The sequence below is a fragment of the Conger conger genome, chromosome 9 (genome assembly GCF_963514075.1).
Source record: "Conger conger chromosome 9, fConCon1.1, whole genome shotgun sequence".
NCBI classification, from domain to species: domain Eukaryota; kingdom Metazoa; phylum Chordata; class Actinopteri; order Anguilliformes; family Congridae; genus Conger; species Conger conger.
In genome coordinates this window covers 41,512,756-41,525,946 of record NC_083768.1, presented here as the reverse complement: position 1 = coordinate 41,525,946, position 13,191 = coordinate 41,512,756, and the positions used below count along the sequence as shown (strand labels likewise).

The following is a 13,191-nucleotide window of genomic DNA, read 5'->3' as shown; positions in this document are numbered from 1 at the left end:
GCTAAGGAGGAACTTCATCCGATGCCCCTCCATGTTCCAGATGTCCTTCCAACTGAGGGATCTTCCCCGGACACTGTCCCACCGGGTCCAGCTGCCTTGCTGTTTCATGGCAACTACATAATAATTCTTCTAAATGTCCCCGTTGTTGTATGAAGGCACAGTATTAATGAACTATAAATTTATACAATCCCCTGAAATTGTACAACTGGTGTGCTGTAAGTTTTCGGCGTGCATGAATTAGGCCTAATGCAGTTTTTTTCTTGTGACAGAAAGGAGGGAGGGCTACAGGAAGGGGAAATCACACTTGAGGTCGTGCGACATGAGTCTTGGCCTCACGGTCCCATCAGCAGAAGTTTAATTCACACATTGTGAAAACAGGTTGCTTATGGGACAGTTGAGGCTGACCAAACTCTATACTAGTTACACTGATGATGCGCTTCTTTTTTGCTGTGCGCACAGAATTGAGAAAGGAGGAGATAGTTGCAGAATTATCTTGGCTCATGACTGTACAAAACATGATACTGCCGCCTCACAGCAAGGAGGTCCTGGGTTTGAATCCCGGTTGGCCGGGGCCTCTCTGTGTGGAGTTTGCATGTTCTCCCCGTGTTCGTGTGGGTTTCCTCCGGTATCTCCGGTTTCCTCCCACAGTCCAAAGACATGCAGGTTAGGCTGATTGGAGAGTCTAAATTGCCTGTGGGTATGAGTGTGTGAGTGAATGGTGTGAGTGCCCTGTGATGGACTGGCGACCTGTCCAGGGTCAGTGTGCATTGAGTGTGAATAGCTAAAGCCATTATTGTTTGTTCATTGCAGAGCTAATCACAGTACAGTACAGTACAAAACAATCACACATTTGTTTTTGTCATAATATACACAAAATATGTATTTAGACTAACAAGTGTTCCTTTCAAACATTATTTAACTATTTGTGGTACCTGTTATGGTAACTGGTAACTGTTACCAGAAAACCTTTATTTTAAGAAGACAATCAAAAGAAAAATCTGAAACTCATCAGCCATTTCAGTACGTGGTCCACTGACTGCCTCATCAAGGGGACTCCTGACAGTTCATTCAGTAACTCTCTGTAAATGGTAAATGGTTGGCATTTATATAGCGCCTTTATCCAAAGTGCTGTACAATTGATGCTTCTCATTCACCCATTCATACACACACTCACACAGCGATTGGCTGCCATTGGCAGCGAAGGCACCGACCAGCTCGTCAGGAGCATTTGGGGGTTAGGTGTCTTGCTCAGGGACACTTCAACACAGCCCGGGCAGGGGATCGAACCGGCAACCCTCCAACTGCCAGACAACTGCTCTTACTGCCTGAGCCATGTCACCCCTGTGCTTCTTCATTATCAAAAAGAGGATGCATTTTTTTACCTCTATCACGTGTTACGTGTCCTGATTTATAGATGTGACTTGAACACTCAGTGAAGTTGATCATAATATTTCATTAGAGAAAACAATATAAGAAGACATATCTTAAGAAAGGGGTTGTAAACTGAATTGTGTTCATCAAATTAATTAAAACTGTGACTCCGGTGACTTCACAATACACTAATGGCATTTGGCGGACACTCTTATCCAGAGCGACATACATTTGATTAGACTAAGCAGGAGACAATTCACCACTGGGGCAATGCAGGGTTAAGGGCCCAACGGCTGTGCAGATCGTATTGTGGCCACACCGGGGATCGAACAATCGACCTTGCGGGTCCCAGTCATTTACCATAACCACTACGCTACAGGCCGCCTTATGGCTTCAATAACAGATGATCCCTCTTTGAATGCTAACCTTTTTTAAATAATGTGTTTTGGATGGATGAGAAAAGAGAACACAGAGAAACTGACAAAATACCATATTTGGTTTTGTGACACCTCTTTCCTCCTCACTAATATGGTTTTGTGACCTGCCTACCCACACACACACACACACACACACACACAGCCACATTCCTATATAAAGACCCATAGAGAACTGTGTCAACCAAACACCATCCTCAACGACACAACAGAACAAGGTAGATTACTCTTGTTCATGAATGTTTATAGCACATGTGATTAACAGAGAGAATGATGACATCTTGCTAAAAAATATTGCATTGTTTATTTTAACTTACTGTAGCTGGTAATTATGAAGTCTGGTACAAAATTGTTACAAAAAACTTGTAAACCAGTCAAATCTGTCATGAAAGACTTAGCCTGGCATTCCATTCTGGTCCAAGCTGTTTTAGGTTGGTGCTGTCGGTGCTGGCTTAACTGGTTGATCAGCAATGATGTTTGTTAATATTGTTGACTGTAATATTCTTTACAGCTCTTGTTTACTTCAAGGAACATTTTAATGTAGCAATTTTGAAATGTTACCACTTAGATTGCAGAATTATGTTATAAATATAAAGCTTGTGTGAATAAAGTTAAGCTGGTTGACCAGTGTGGTCTTGCAGGTCAATAATTCAGAGAATCTATGAATATTATACTCTGAATAGATTTTCTTGAATTATTTAATTCAATTAATTAATCAATTAATGAATGAATTATTCATAGGAAATCTAGCTTCTCATTTACTAATATTCAAGTAATGGGACATACAGTATAGTATTTGTCCCAAAAAAGAATTACCCCCAAAAAAAAAAAAAAAATTATATATATATATATATATTTGTTTTAGACATGGACTCTAAACAGATTCGCAGACTTCCATGACATTTCATGTCTAACTTACTTTAGACATAAAGTACTTTTTTACTACTTAAATAAACAAAGCACTTGCTGAGAAACTGATTCTGTAGTAAATGAGCAAGGGGGCACTCGTCCAGTTGTGGAGCTGCTGTATTTAATTGATTTTACCCTTTGATATGGCCATTTATGTGAATATATTACCATATATTATATATTTCATATACATATTGAAAAGGAATTAGAAGCTAACTGTGTAAATTTGTAACAGACAGGGGCTTTAAATTGTGTTCACTATTCTCTGAAGTAAAGGACAGGTGAGTTGGGTCGACAGTGACAACAGCCCATGTTTTTAGGGCTAAACAGTAAATTGTGTTAGGCAATGCAGGGCTGGCTAAAGGCTTTAGCTATGCCGTTCATGCTTATTTTCATTATAATCATATTAAAACCCTTGTCCCCGTGATGGACAAATACATATACAGTGGGGTCCACTCGTGAAAATGCTTCTATTTTGCATTCTTTTCTAATGTAATACAAACATTGTCATTACTAAGTATATTTTTGGACTAACAATTTGAGCGAAAAACTTTGAATCTTTGAATCTGTCCAGTGCCGGGCAATTACATACACTTCAATATGTTCCTTGTTCCCAGCTTTCTCTCGTTAAGCGGCGCAACCTTCGAGCGAGGCACGTGATGGAAGGACTGTGGCGGCTGCTGATCACGGGGTGCGCGTGTCACTTCCTGTCGAGTGCCTGCGCCTTCGGCGTGGGAACCGCCGGCAGTCCTGCGCAGTGCAAGCGCGCCGAGTTTGTCCCCGGTCACAACCTGGCAGGGGAGGGCCTGGACATCGTGACCATGCAGAGGAAAGGAGCGTACGTGGTGGACCTGGAGAAGTGGGGCAGCGCCAACGGAAGCTGCACCCTCGTGCGGAACAGGTACCAGTCCAACCGGCTGCAGAAGCTTCCCACGGCCGTGGTGCACTGGCGGAGCCTCGGGAACTGCCGAAGGGGAGTCACGAGTAAGAGGTACGAGTCGAGCGAGTCGCTGGTGGAGGACGCCACCTCCAGCGCGCAATCCAGCTGGAAGATCGGCCTGGGCATTCGGGGCGTGGCCGGCTTTTCCGTGGGCGGAACCCACTCCAGAGTGGCCACCTTCGCCTCCAGGAAGTCCAGGAGAGACAAGTACAGCTTCGTCAGTCAAGAGGTCCACTGCAGTTTCTACAGGTAATGAAGCCCACGCGCTCAAAGACACGGGGAGGTTTGATGTACCATATCCTGTTACACATCACATACCCCACACTAAAACACAGCCAGGCAGCTCCTCCTAACTCCTTTTTTTTATGTAGTGTTGAGAAGAAAGACACACACAGACACACACACACACACACACACACACACACACAGACACACACACACCACCTTAAAGGGGTTCCTTTTGCCTTCCAGATACAGACTTGCTGCCGAGCTGCCACTTCATGCAGAGTTTCAGGGCGCGATCGGAAGACTCCAGAAAAGGCGCAGTAGCTCAGACTTCGAGCAGCTGATCGCCACCTACGGCACTCATTACATCGTGGAGGTGCGGCTGGGGGGCAGGGCGAAGGACGTCACCGCCATCAGGACCTGCCAGGCCGCCATGATGGGCCTGTCCGTCACGGAGGTGATGGATTGCCTGGAGGTCGAGGCGTCTGGCACGTACAAATCCGTCACGCTGCGGGCTGAGGCCCGGCACTGCAGGAGGGACAGCCGCAGGATGCAGAACAGGCAGAGTTTCCGCAGCATGTTCAGAGAGCACCACTCCGAGGTGGTGGGCGGGGAGCACGGGTCCAACCTGCTCTTCTCCAAGAACCCCAGGTCCTACCTCTACTGGATGAACTCCCTGAAGGCCAAGCCTGACATAGTGCTCTACACCGCCAGGCCCCTGTTCTTCCTGCTGCCCCAGCAGCATCCGGCCAGGCAGGGGCTGCGGACCGCCATCAGGAGTTACATCATGAGGAACGCCCTGGTGAGGAAGTGCTCGGGGTCGTGCCGCGGGAGGAGGTCCAGCGGGCGGGACCCCTGCGCCTGCGTGTGCCGCAGTGACGGTCGGATCACGGGCAGCTGCTGCCCGCGCAGACCGGGGCTGGCCAAGCTGTCCGTCTACGGCCTCTACGCCAGAAAGCTGTACGGCGACGTGATGACGCAGACCGACGGCTCGGTGCTGGTGCGCTACGGGGGGAGGGCGGGCCGCACCGAAATCATTCCCAACAACGACAACCCGCGCTGGCGCAAGACCTTCCGCTTCGGCCCCGTCGTGCTCAACATGGGCACGCGTCTCAAGTTCGAGGTGTACGACGAAGACAGACGCTGGAACAGCGACCTCCTGGGGCGGTGCTCCGTGGCGCTCCGACAGGGAAGAGTGAGTGACAGCTGCATGTTCAAATACGGGACCTTCTTCTTCACCTACAGAGTGACGTGCGCCCCCAGCCTGGGCGGCAGCAGATGTCAGGAGTATATCCCCTCTCCCATGCGTCGGTCCCTGGCGAAGACGTACTACTCCAGAAACGGTTTCCTTGCCGGCGAGCGCTGGGAGGCCGTGCTTGCGGGGAATCACTCCCAGCTTGCAGGCCTTGGTTCCGGGTTCGAGGACCACAGTGGCGAATAGGAAGGGCTTGGCATCAGGCGCAGCCAATTGCATTTGTTTTTACAGTTGTCATGGCAGCTCATCCAATGCAATAATTTCCTGTTACAGCTTACTTGCAGCCTGTATTAATCAAAACTGTTTGTTTTTGTTTTTTCACTGCCGTGTTGTTGTTGTTGTTTTTTTTGCTTGTCTCTGCCGAATCTGCTTCCACTCTTTGTCATTTACAGCAATAAAACATTGATAAAGACAAAACACTGCCTTGAAATTCTATTGAGATTTTACAGAATGTTTTGTATTGCACACACTTAACAAGGCGTTATTAATGTTCTGGTGGAGATGTGGATAATCTTGTGTCAGAGAAATCTAGTGGCCCAGCATGCAAAGTCATGAAAATAATTTAGTTTCTAAATTGTTCTACATCATCCAACCTATTTATTCTCCAAATGACATGACCCAAGTTTAAAAAATTGAAAAAGATTTGTTTATTTTTTACAAATACGCAAAAAATTCAAATATAGTTGCAAGCAGCAATTGCCAGGGCCCAAGCAACAGGAGAACAGAGATCCTGGACCGTACCATCAATTGCCGGTTTGACCCTGGCCTGGGTGTATCAAAGACACCTAACCCCCAAATCCTAACTAACTGGTTGGTCTTGCTTGCTTGGTGTGTGTGATTGGGTGAATGAGAAGCATTCATTTTTACAGCACTTACAGATAAAATGCAGACCATTTGGACCCTTAATAAATCTGTTTAACATAAATACTAATGGACAAGAGTCTAAGAACCCAGCATAAAATTAAAAGGTGATCAACTTCATTGTTGTTCTGGAAATTATTGGGGAATTCAGATCTCTTTATTACAGTTTTTTACAATTGTTTTCACACTTGTCTGATACCTCGCTTTCACGCTTGTTTGATACCTTGAAACCTTAATGACTTTAAAGCCATTTACCCAACAAATGTAATAATTTACAGCTGAATCTAGTTCCACCCCATTCCCATTAATAATTCCCATAGAGATCCATTCAAATACAAAGAGTTTTAGTATTGCTTGTAGGACAACCTGAAAATAAGATATCCAGACTCTGATGATGTTGACAGGCCACAGACATTAGGAGGTCATGACATGCAAAAGATATGCAACGAAATTCATTTTATTTGGCATTATGTTAATTTGTCTCAAACATTTAAACGGGGGACTATATATAAAAAGTGCCGTAATTACTACATGGTGAAACCAGAATAATAAAAAATACCCTTAAACAAAAGTCTGCACTTTGACAACATATGACCCCAAGTTGACCCCAAACTTTTGACCGGTAGTGTCTTTTTTTTTTCTTGTGGGGAACTGGTGTCAAATATTTGCCATATCTAAATCTCTAATCTGAGAACTGGTGTGAAATACTTATCATATCTTAATTTTAATCTGAGGGTGGGAATTGACACCCTCAGAAACAACACTTTGCTCAAGTGCTACATGCACTATAAATACATTTACATTTACATTTTAGTCATTTGGCAGACGCTTTTAATCCAAAGCGACTTACAAGTGCATAGGTTCTACCATAAGTCAGAGCATCACATCCAGAAACTAGCAAAATACACAGGAAATGCTGTTCTAAACATAGTTGTCATCAGAATTTTTTTAATTTTTTTAATTTTTTTTTTTGGGGGGGGAGGGGGTTAGACAAGGATAGGGATATCAGAAAGGAGGGGCAGGGGAAATCAGGAGGGAGGACTAAGGTAGAGTTTGAAAAGGTGGGTTTTGAGTCTGCGTCGAAATAGGGGGAGGGATTCTGCTGTTCTGACTGTGGTAGGCAGGTCATTCCACCACTGAGGAACCAGAACGGAAAACAGGCGTGAACGTGCAGCTCGACCGCCAGGTGCACGTAGAGAGGGAACCGTAAGGCGACCAGAGCTGGCAGACCGGAGTGGTCTAGCTGGGGAGTAGGGAGTGATCAGGGATTGTATGTAAGGTGGGGCAGTCCCCTTAGCAGCCTGAAATGCCAACACTAGGGCCTTGAAACGGATGCGTGCGGCAATGGGAAGCCAGTGGAGGCCAATGAGAAGCGGGGTGACATGAGCCGACCTGGGCTGATTGGTGATCAGGCGGGCTGCAGCATTCTGGACCAGCTGGAGGGGCTTGATGGCACACGCTGGGAGACCGGCTAGGAGGGAGTTGCAGTAATCCAGGCGGGAAATGACGAGCGCCTGGAATAGGAGCTGGGTGGCTTTCTCAGTCAGGAGATGACGGATACGGCGTATATTATACAGAAAGAACCTGCAGGTTCTGGCAGTGGAGGATACTTGTGGAGCCAGGGTGAGGCAGTTATCAAGAGTCACCCCAAGATTCTTTTCCGTACGGGAGGAGGAAACTACAAAGTCCTCAACAGTCAATGAGAGGTCGATTGACGGAGAGGACTTAGCAGGGATGTAGAGAAGCTCAGTTTTGGCAAGGTTGAGCTTCAGGTGATGGGAAGTCATCCACGCAGAGATATCAGCCAAGCAGGCAGAGATCCGTGTGGTGATTTGGGTGTCGGGGGGGAAGGAAATGAAGAGTTGGGTGTCATCAGCGTAGGAGTGATAAGAAAAGCCGTGGGAAGAGATAACAGAACCAAGAGACATGGTGTATAGCGAGAAGAGGAGAGGCCCAAGAACCGAGCCCTGCGGGACTCCAGTTCGTAGGGGTTGAGGGTCGGAGACTGCGCCCCTCCAAGTCACCTGGTAGGAGCAACCAGAGAGGTAGGAGGAAAACCAAGCGAGTGCAGAACCTGTGACACCCATCCCAGACAGCGATGAGAGCAGAATCTCATGGTTGACTGTATCGAAGGCGGCTGACAGGTCGAGGAAGATGAGGACAGAGGAGAGGGATTTTGCTTTAGCAGAGTGGAGTGCCTCAGTGACCGCGAGCAGGGCGGTTTCAGTGGAGTGGCCACTCTTGAAGCCAGACTGGTTGGGGTCCTGGAGATTGTTGTGGAGAAGATAAGTGGACAGTTGGGAGCAGACCGCCCGTTCCAGGGTTTTAGCGAGAAAGGGAAGAAGAGAGACAGGCCGGTAGTTGTTCAGGGCAGAGGGGTCAAGAGTAGGTTTTTTGAGGAGGGGAGTGACTCTGGCCCTCTTCAGGGAAGAGGGCATGGTGCCAGAAGAGAGGGAGGTGTTGATTAGAGAGGAGAGAAAAGGGAGAATGTCCTCAGATATAGATTGTAGGAGGGGAGAGGGGATGGGGTCCACCAAGAGGACAGGTGGTTGGGCGGTGGGAAGTAAGGAGTTTCAGTGTGTCAGCGTCAGAGAGGGGAGAAAAGGAGGTTAGGGAGTTGGGGAGGGTAGGAGGGTCAGCAGGGGTGGAGGGTTGGGAGAAGGAATTGCGAATAGCATCGACCTTCTTTTCAAAGAAGGAGACGAAGTCATCAGGTGTGAGTGATGAGGGTGGGGGGGAGGGGGGGCCAGAAGAGAGGAGAAAGTTGAAAACAGTTTGCGGGGATTAGAGGCGGCCGTGTTAATTTTCGAGTGAAAGAAGGAAGATTTAGCTAGAGAGACAGAGGAATGGAAAGATGATAAGAGGGCATGGAAGGAAGCCCTATCACTGGGGAGACGGGACCTTTTCCATTTTCTCTCCGCCGCCCGCAGTTCGGTTCGGACAGCTCGTAGAGCATCAGAAAGCCAAGGACTGGGGGGGGAGGCCCGAGCTAGTTTGGTGGTGAGGGGACACAAAGAGTCAAAGGAAGATGAGAGGGAGGACATGAGAGTTGTAGCCGCATCATCGGGAGACAATCGAGAGAAAGACTCCGCAGATGGTAGGGAGGAGAGGATTGTAGATGAGAGGGTGGAGGAAGACAGGTGGCGTAGGTTCCGTCGACAGGTGACAGTGGATGGTGGGAGAGATGGATGGGTGTTAGAGGAGAGTGGAAGAGAGAAAGAGATGAAGGAGTGGTCAGATATATGGAGTGGTGTTACAGAGAGGTTGGTTGTTGTGCAGCTCCTTGTGAAGATGAGGTCAAGAAGGTTGCCTGCTTTGTGGGTGGGAGGGGAAAGAGTGAGGGTAAGGTCAAAAGAAGAGAGGAGGGAGAGAAAGGTAGACTGGGTGGACTCTGAGTTGAGGTTGAAGTCACCCAGGAGGATCAGGGGGGTGTCATTGACAGGTGAGGAGTTGAGGAGGATGTCCATCTCATCCAAAAAGTTTCCCAGAGGACCCGGGGGGCGATAGACAACAATAACAAACAGTTTGCACGGCAGAGTAACAGAAACCGCATGAAATTCAAAAGAGGAGAAGGAGAGGGATGAGGAGAAGACACTAGATCTCCATGAGGATGAGATTAGGAGACCTGTGCCACCTCCTCTGCCAGAGGATCTGGGTGTGTGGGAAAAAGAGAAGGCAGAGGAAAGGGCAGCCGGGGTGGCCGTGTTCTCTGGTGAGAGCCACGTTTCAGTTAAAGCAAGAAAGTCAAGGTTGAGGTGGGAGGCATAGGCAGATATGAAGTCTGCTTTCTGGACGGCGGACTGGCAGTTCCAGAGGCCACCAGCCACACAGAGATCAATACCAGGGGATCTGGGAGGGAAGATGAGGTTAGAGATATTCTGCCCATGTTGGCGGGAGGCGAACCTCCTACCAGACTGGGACCTGGGGAGAGGAGAGAGGACAGGGATGGGAAGGAAACACATGGAGGGAACTAGGGAGGACAAGAGGAATACTACACAGTGGAATGAGGGCAGGCAGCAAAAACAAAATCAAACATCAGGCTCTAAGACAGCCTGGATGGACACCCGTAGATAGACACCCCCGACTTTGTACACCTGCGACTTCGTACACCGAGGCAAGTAGCCGAGGCTGCCACACACAGCTGCCGCTGGTGCGCTACACAACTGCTTAAATAACATTGACGCCGAATACAGAAAATGCAACCAACCCACTGCAGAACAATAATGCACACTGAAGTGAGTTCAGGTGTGCCAGTACTAATAGCCTGAGCAGGGTGCAAAGTATTGGCTCCTCCTACAACAAAAGCTGTGGCCTGCCAGCCAGTAAAACAATAGCCTAACTTAATAGCCTAGCTTACCTGAGAGAAACAAACACCTAACCCAGTTTCACTGAATCTAAATAAACACCACTTGTAATAGCTAACAAACAAACAAGTACACAACAGAACACTATAATGACAACTAAACTGAATTTAGAATCAGCAAGCAAACAAATAATACTGAACTAATCCAGGAGAAAATGCAACCAACCCACTGCAGAACAATAATGCACACTGTGTACAGTCTGTGCTAAAGTCTTAGGCACATGAAGAAAGGAGAAAAAGATCCGTAAAGCAAAGATGCTTTCAAAAATAATGTTTCTAAAACTCTACACTGTTGGTTCCAGATGGGGCGGTTTGTTGTCAAATTCTACTGCACCTTTGTTGTCCAAATACATTTGATTTCCCCCGACACCTGATTGTATATGTTTATTTTATCATTTGTGCTAAATGGAGTCAATTACCTTACAAAAATATTTATTTTTATTTTTGTGGACATCGTGAATAAATAGGGCGCATAGGGTGATCTGTTGTCAAATAATCCTTAATCCTTAATGATCAACTCTGTCTTTAAACGATAGGGTATATCGCAACCACCCCACTTGGCAGGAGTTACGTCCTGCTTCTTATGTGGGGTGGTTAGCATAGGAGTCGCTCCCCTCAGACGCCTTCAACTGAGGGCAGATCTGCATGTTTCAGAACTGCTGACTTCACTGGGTTTTCAAGTGGGCACCCCACTTCACCAGTGTTTCGTCAACTAGCCCACGACACCTCAGTGGGGCTTGACAGCAGAACCAGCGTCCTGGAACTGCTCCCTCGGCCGTTCAGGACTTCACCACACAGCTCTGGCCCCCTTCCCCTCTGCCAGCCTGGTTTAGCCACCGCTCGCTCCTCTTTATCCACAGCCATCTGGATGTTGTCTGTGCCTGCTTTGAGATGGTGTTCACCAGGTTCTTGCAGGTTGCCCCTCTAACCCCAAGCATCCCCAGTGCTCTCCAAAGTGACTGTCCCGGGAACCCCCTGCAACCCACCTCCACTGGTAGATTCCAGGCTCTCCAACCCCTCTGCTGGCTCTCAGAGATGAGGGACTGATACTTCCCCAGCTTGCGCTCATGTGCCTCCTCAATCCTTTCCTCCCAGGGTAACGTCAGCTCTATTAGGGCCACCTGCTTTGTTGCTTGGGACCAGAGCACGATATCTGGTCGGAGGCTGGTGACGGCAATCTCCTCTGGAAACCTGAGTTGCCTTCCGAGGTCAACTCTCATCTCCCAGTCTTCTGCCGTACCAAGGATCCCTGAACATCTGTCCTCCTTGCCTGCCTTCTCCCCAGGCCTGAGATCCTCTGTCAGTCTCCATCTTTGGAGGTTTGTCGGTGTTGGCAGTACATCGTACACGGAGCTAAGGAGGAACTTTATACGATGCCCCTCCATGTTCCAGATGTCCTTCCAACTGAGGGATCTTCCCCGGACACTGTCCCACCGGGTCCAGCTGCCTTGCTGTTTCATGGCAACTACATAATAATTCTTCTAAATGTCCCCGTTGTTGTATGAAGGCACAGTATTAATGAACTATAAATTAATACAATCCCCTGAAATTGTACAACTGGTATGCTGTAAGTTTTCGGCGTGCATGAATTAGGCCTAATGCAGTTTTTTTCTTGTGACAGAAAGGAGGGAGGGCTACAGGAAGGGGAAATCACACTTGAGGTCGTGCGACATGAGTCTTGGCCTCACGGTCCCATCAGCAGAAGTTTAATTCACACATTGTGAAAACAGGTTGCTTATGGGACAGTTGAGGCTGACCAAACTCTATACTGGTTACACTGATGATGCGCTTCTTTTTTGCTGTGCGCACAGAATTGAGAAAGGAGGAGATAGTTGCAGAATTATCTTGGCTCATGACTGTACAAAACATGATACTGCCGCCTCACAGCAAGGAGGTCCTGGGTTTGAATCCCGGTTGGCCGGGGCCTCTCTGTGTGGAGTTTGCATGTTCTCCCCGTGTTCGTGTGGGTTTCCTCCGGTAACTCCGGTTCCCTCCCACAGTCCAAAGACATGCAGGTTAGGCTGATTGGAGAGTCTAAATTGCCTGTGGGTATGAGTGTGTGAGTGAATGGTGTGAGTGCCCTGTGATGGACTGGTGACCTGTCCAGGGTCAGTGTGCATTGAGTGTGAATAGCTAAAGCCATTATTGTTTGTTCATTGCAGAGCTAATCACAGTACAGTACAGTACAAAACAATTACACATTTGTTTTTGTCATAATATACACAAAATATGTATTTGGACTAACAAGTGTTCCTTTCAAACATTATTTAACTATTTGTGGTACCTGTTATGGTAACTGTTACTGTAAAAAATCTGAAACTCATCAGCCATTTCAGTACATGGTCCACTGACTGCCTCATCAAGGGGACTCCTGTTCATTCAGTAACTCTCTGTAAATGGTAAATGGTTGGCATTTATATAGCGCCTTTATCCAAAGTGCTGTACAATTGATGCTTCTCATGCACCCATTCATACACACACTCACACACTCACACACTCACACACTCACACACTCACACACCGACAGCGATTGGCTGCCATGCAAGGCACCAACCAGCTCGTCAGGAGCATTTGGGGGTTAGGTGTCTTGCTCAGGAACACTTCAACACAGCCCGGGCAGGGGATCGAACCGGCAACCCTCCAACTGCCAGACAACTGCTCTTACTGCCTGAGCCATGTCACCCCTGTACTTCTTCATTATCAAAAAGAGGATGCATTTTTTCCCTCTATCACGTGTTACTTGTCCTGATTTATAGATGTGACTTGAACATTCAGTGAAGTTGATCATAATATTTCATTAGAGAAAACAATATCAGAAGATATATCTTAAGAA

The 13,191-nt window shown here is 47.5% G+C and overlaps 1 protein-coding gene across 1 annotated transcript; it reads left to right on the top strand.

Moving 5' to 3' along the window:
* Window positions 1–2,009: 2,009 nt before the first annotated feature.
* LOC133137475 (perforin-1-like) lies at window positions 2,010–5,551 on the top strand. The gene is made up of 3 exons (XM_061255776.1): window positions 2,010–2,023; window positions 3,332–3,903; window positions 4,126–5,551. Exons 2-3 carry the CDS (start codon window positions 3,374–3,376, stop codon window positions 5,318–5,320), a joined length of 1,725 nt encoding a protein of 574 aa, XP_061111760.1. The 5' UTR covers window positions 2,010–2,023; window positions 3,332–3,373; the 3' UTR covers window positions 5,321–5,551.
* The last annotated feature ends 7,640 nt before the right edge of the window (window positions 5,552–13,191 follow it).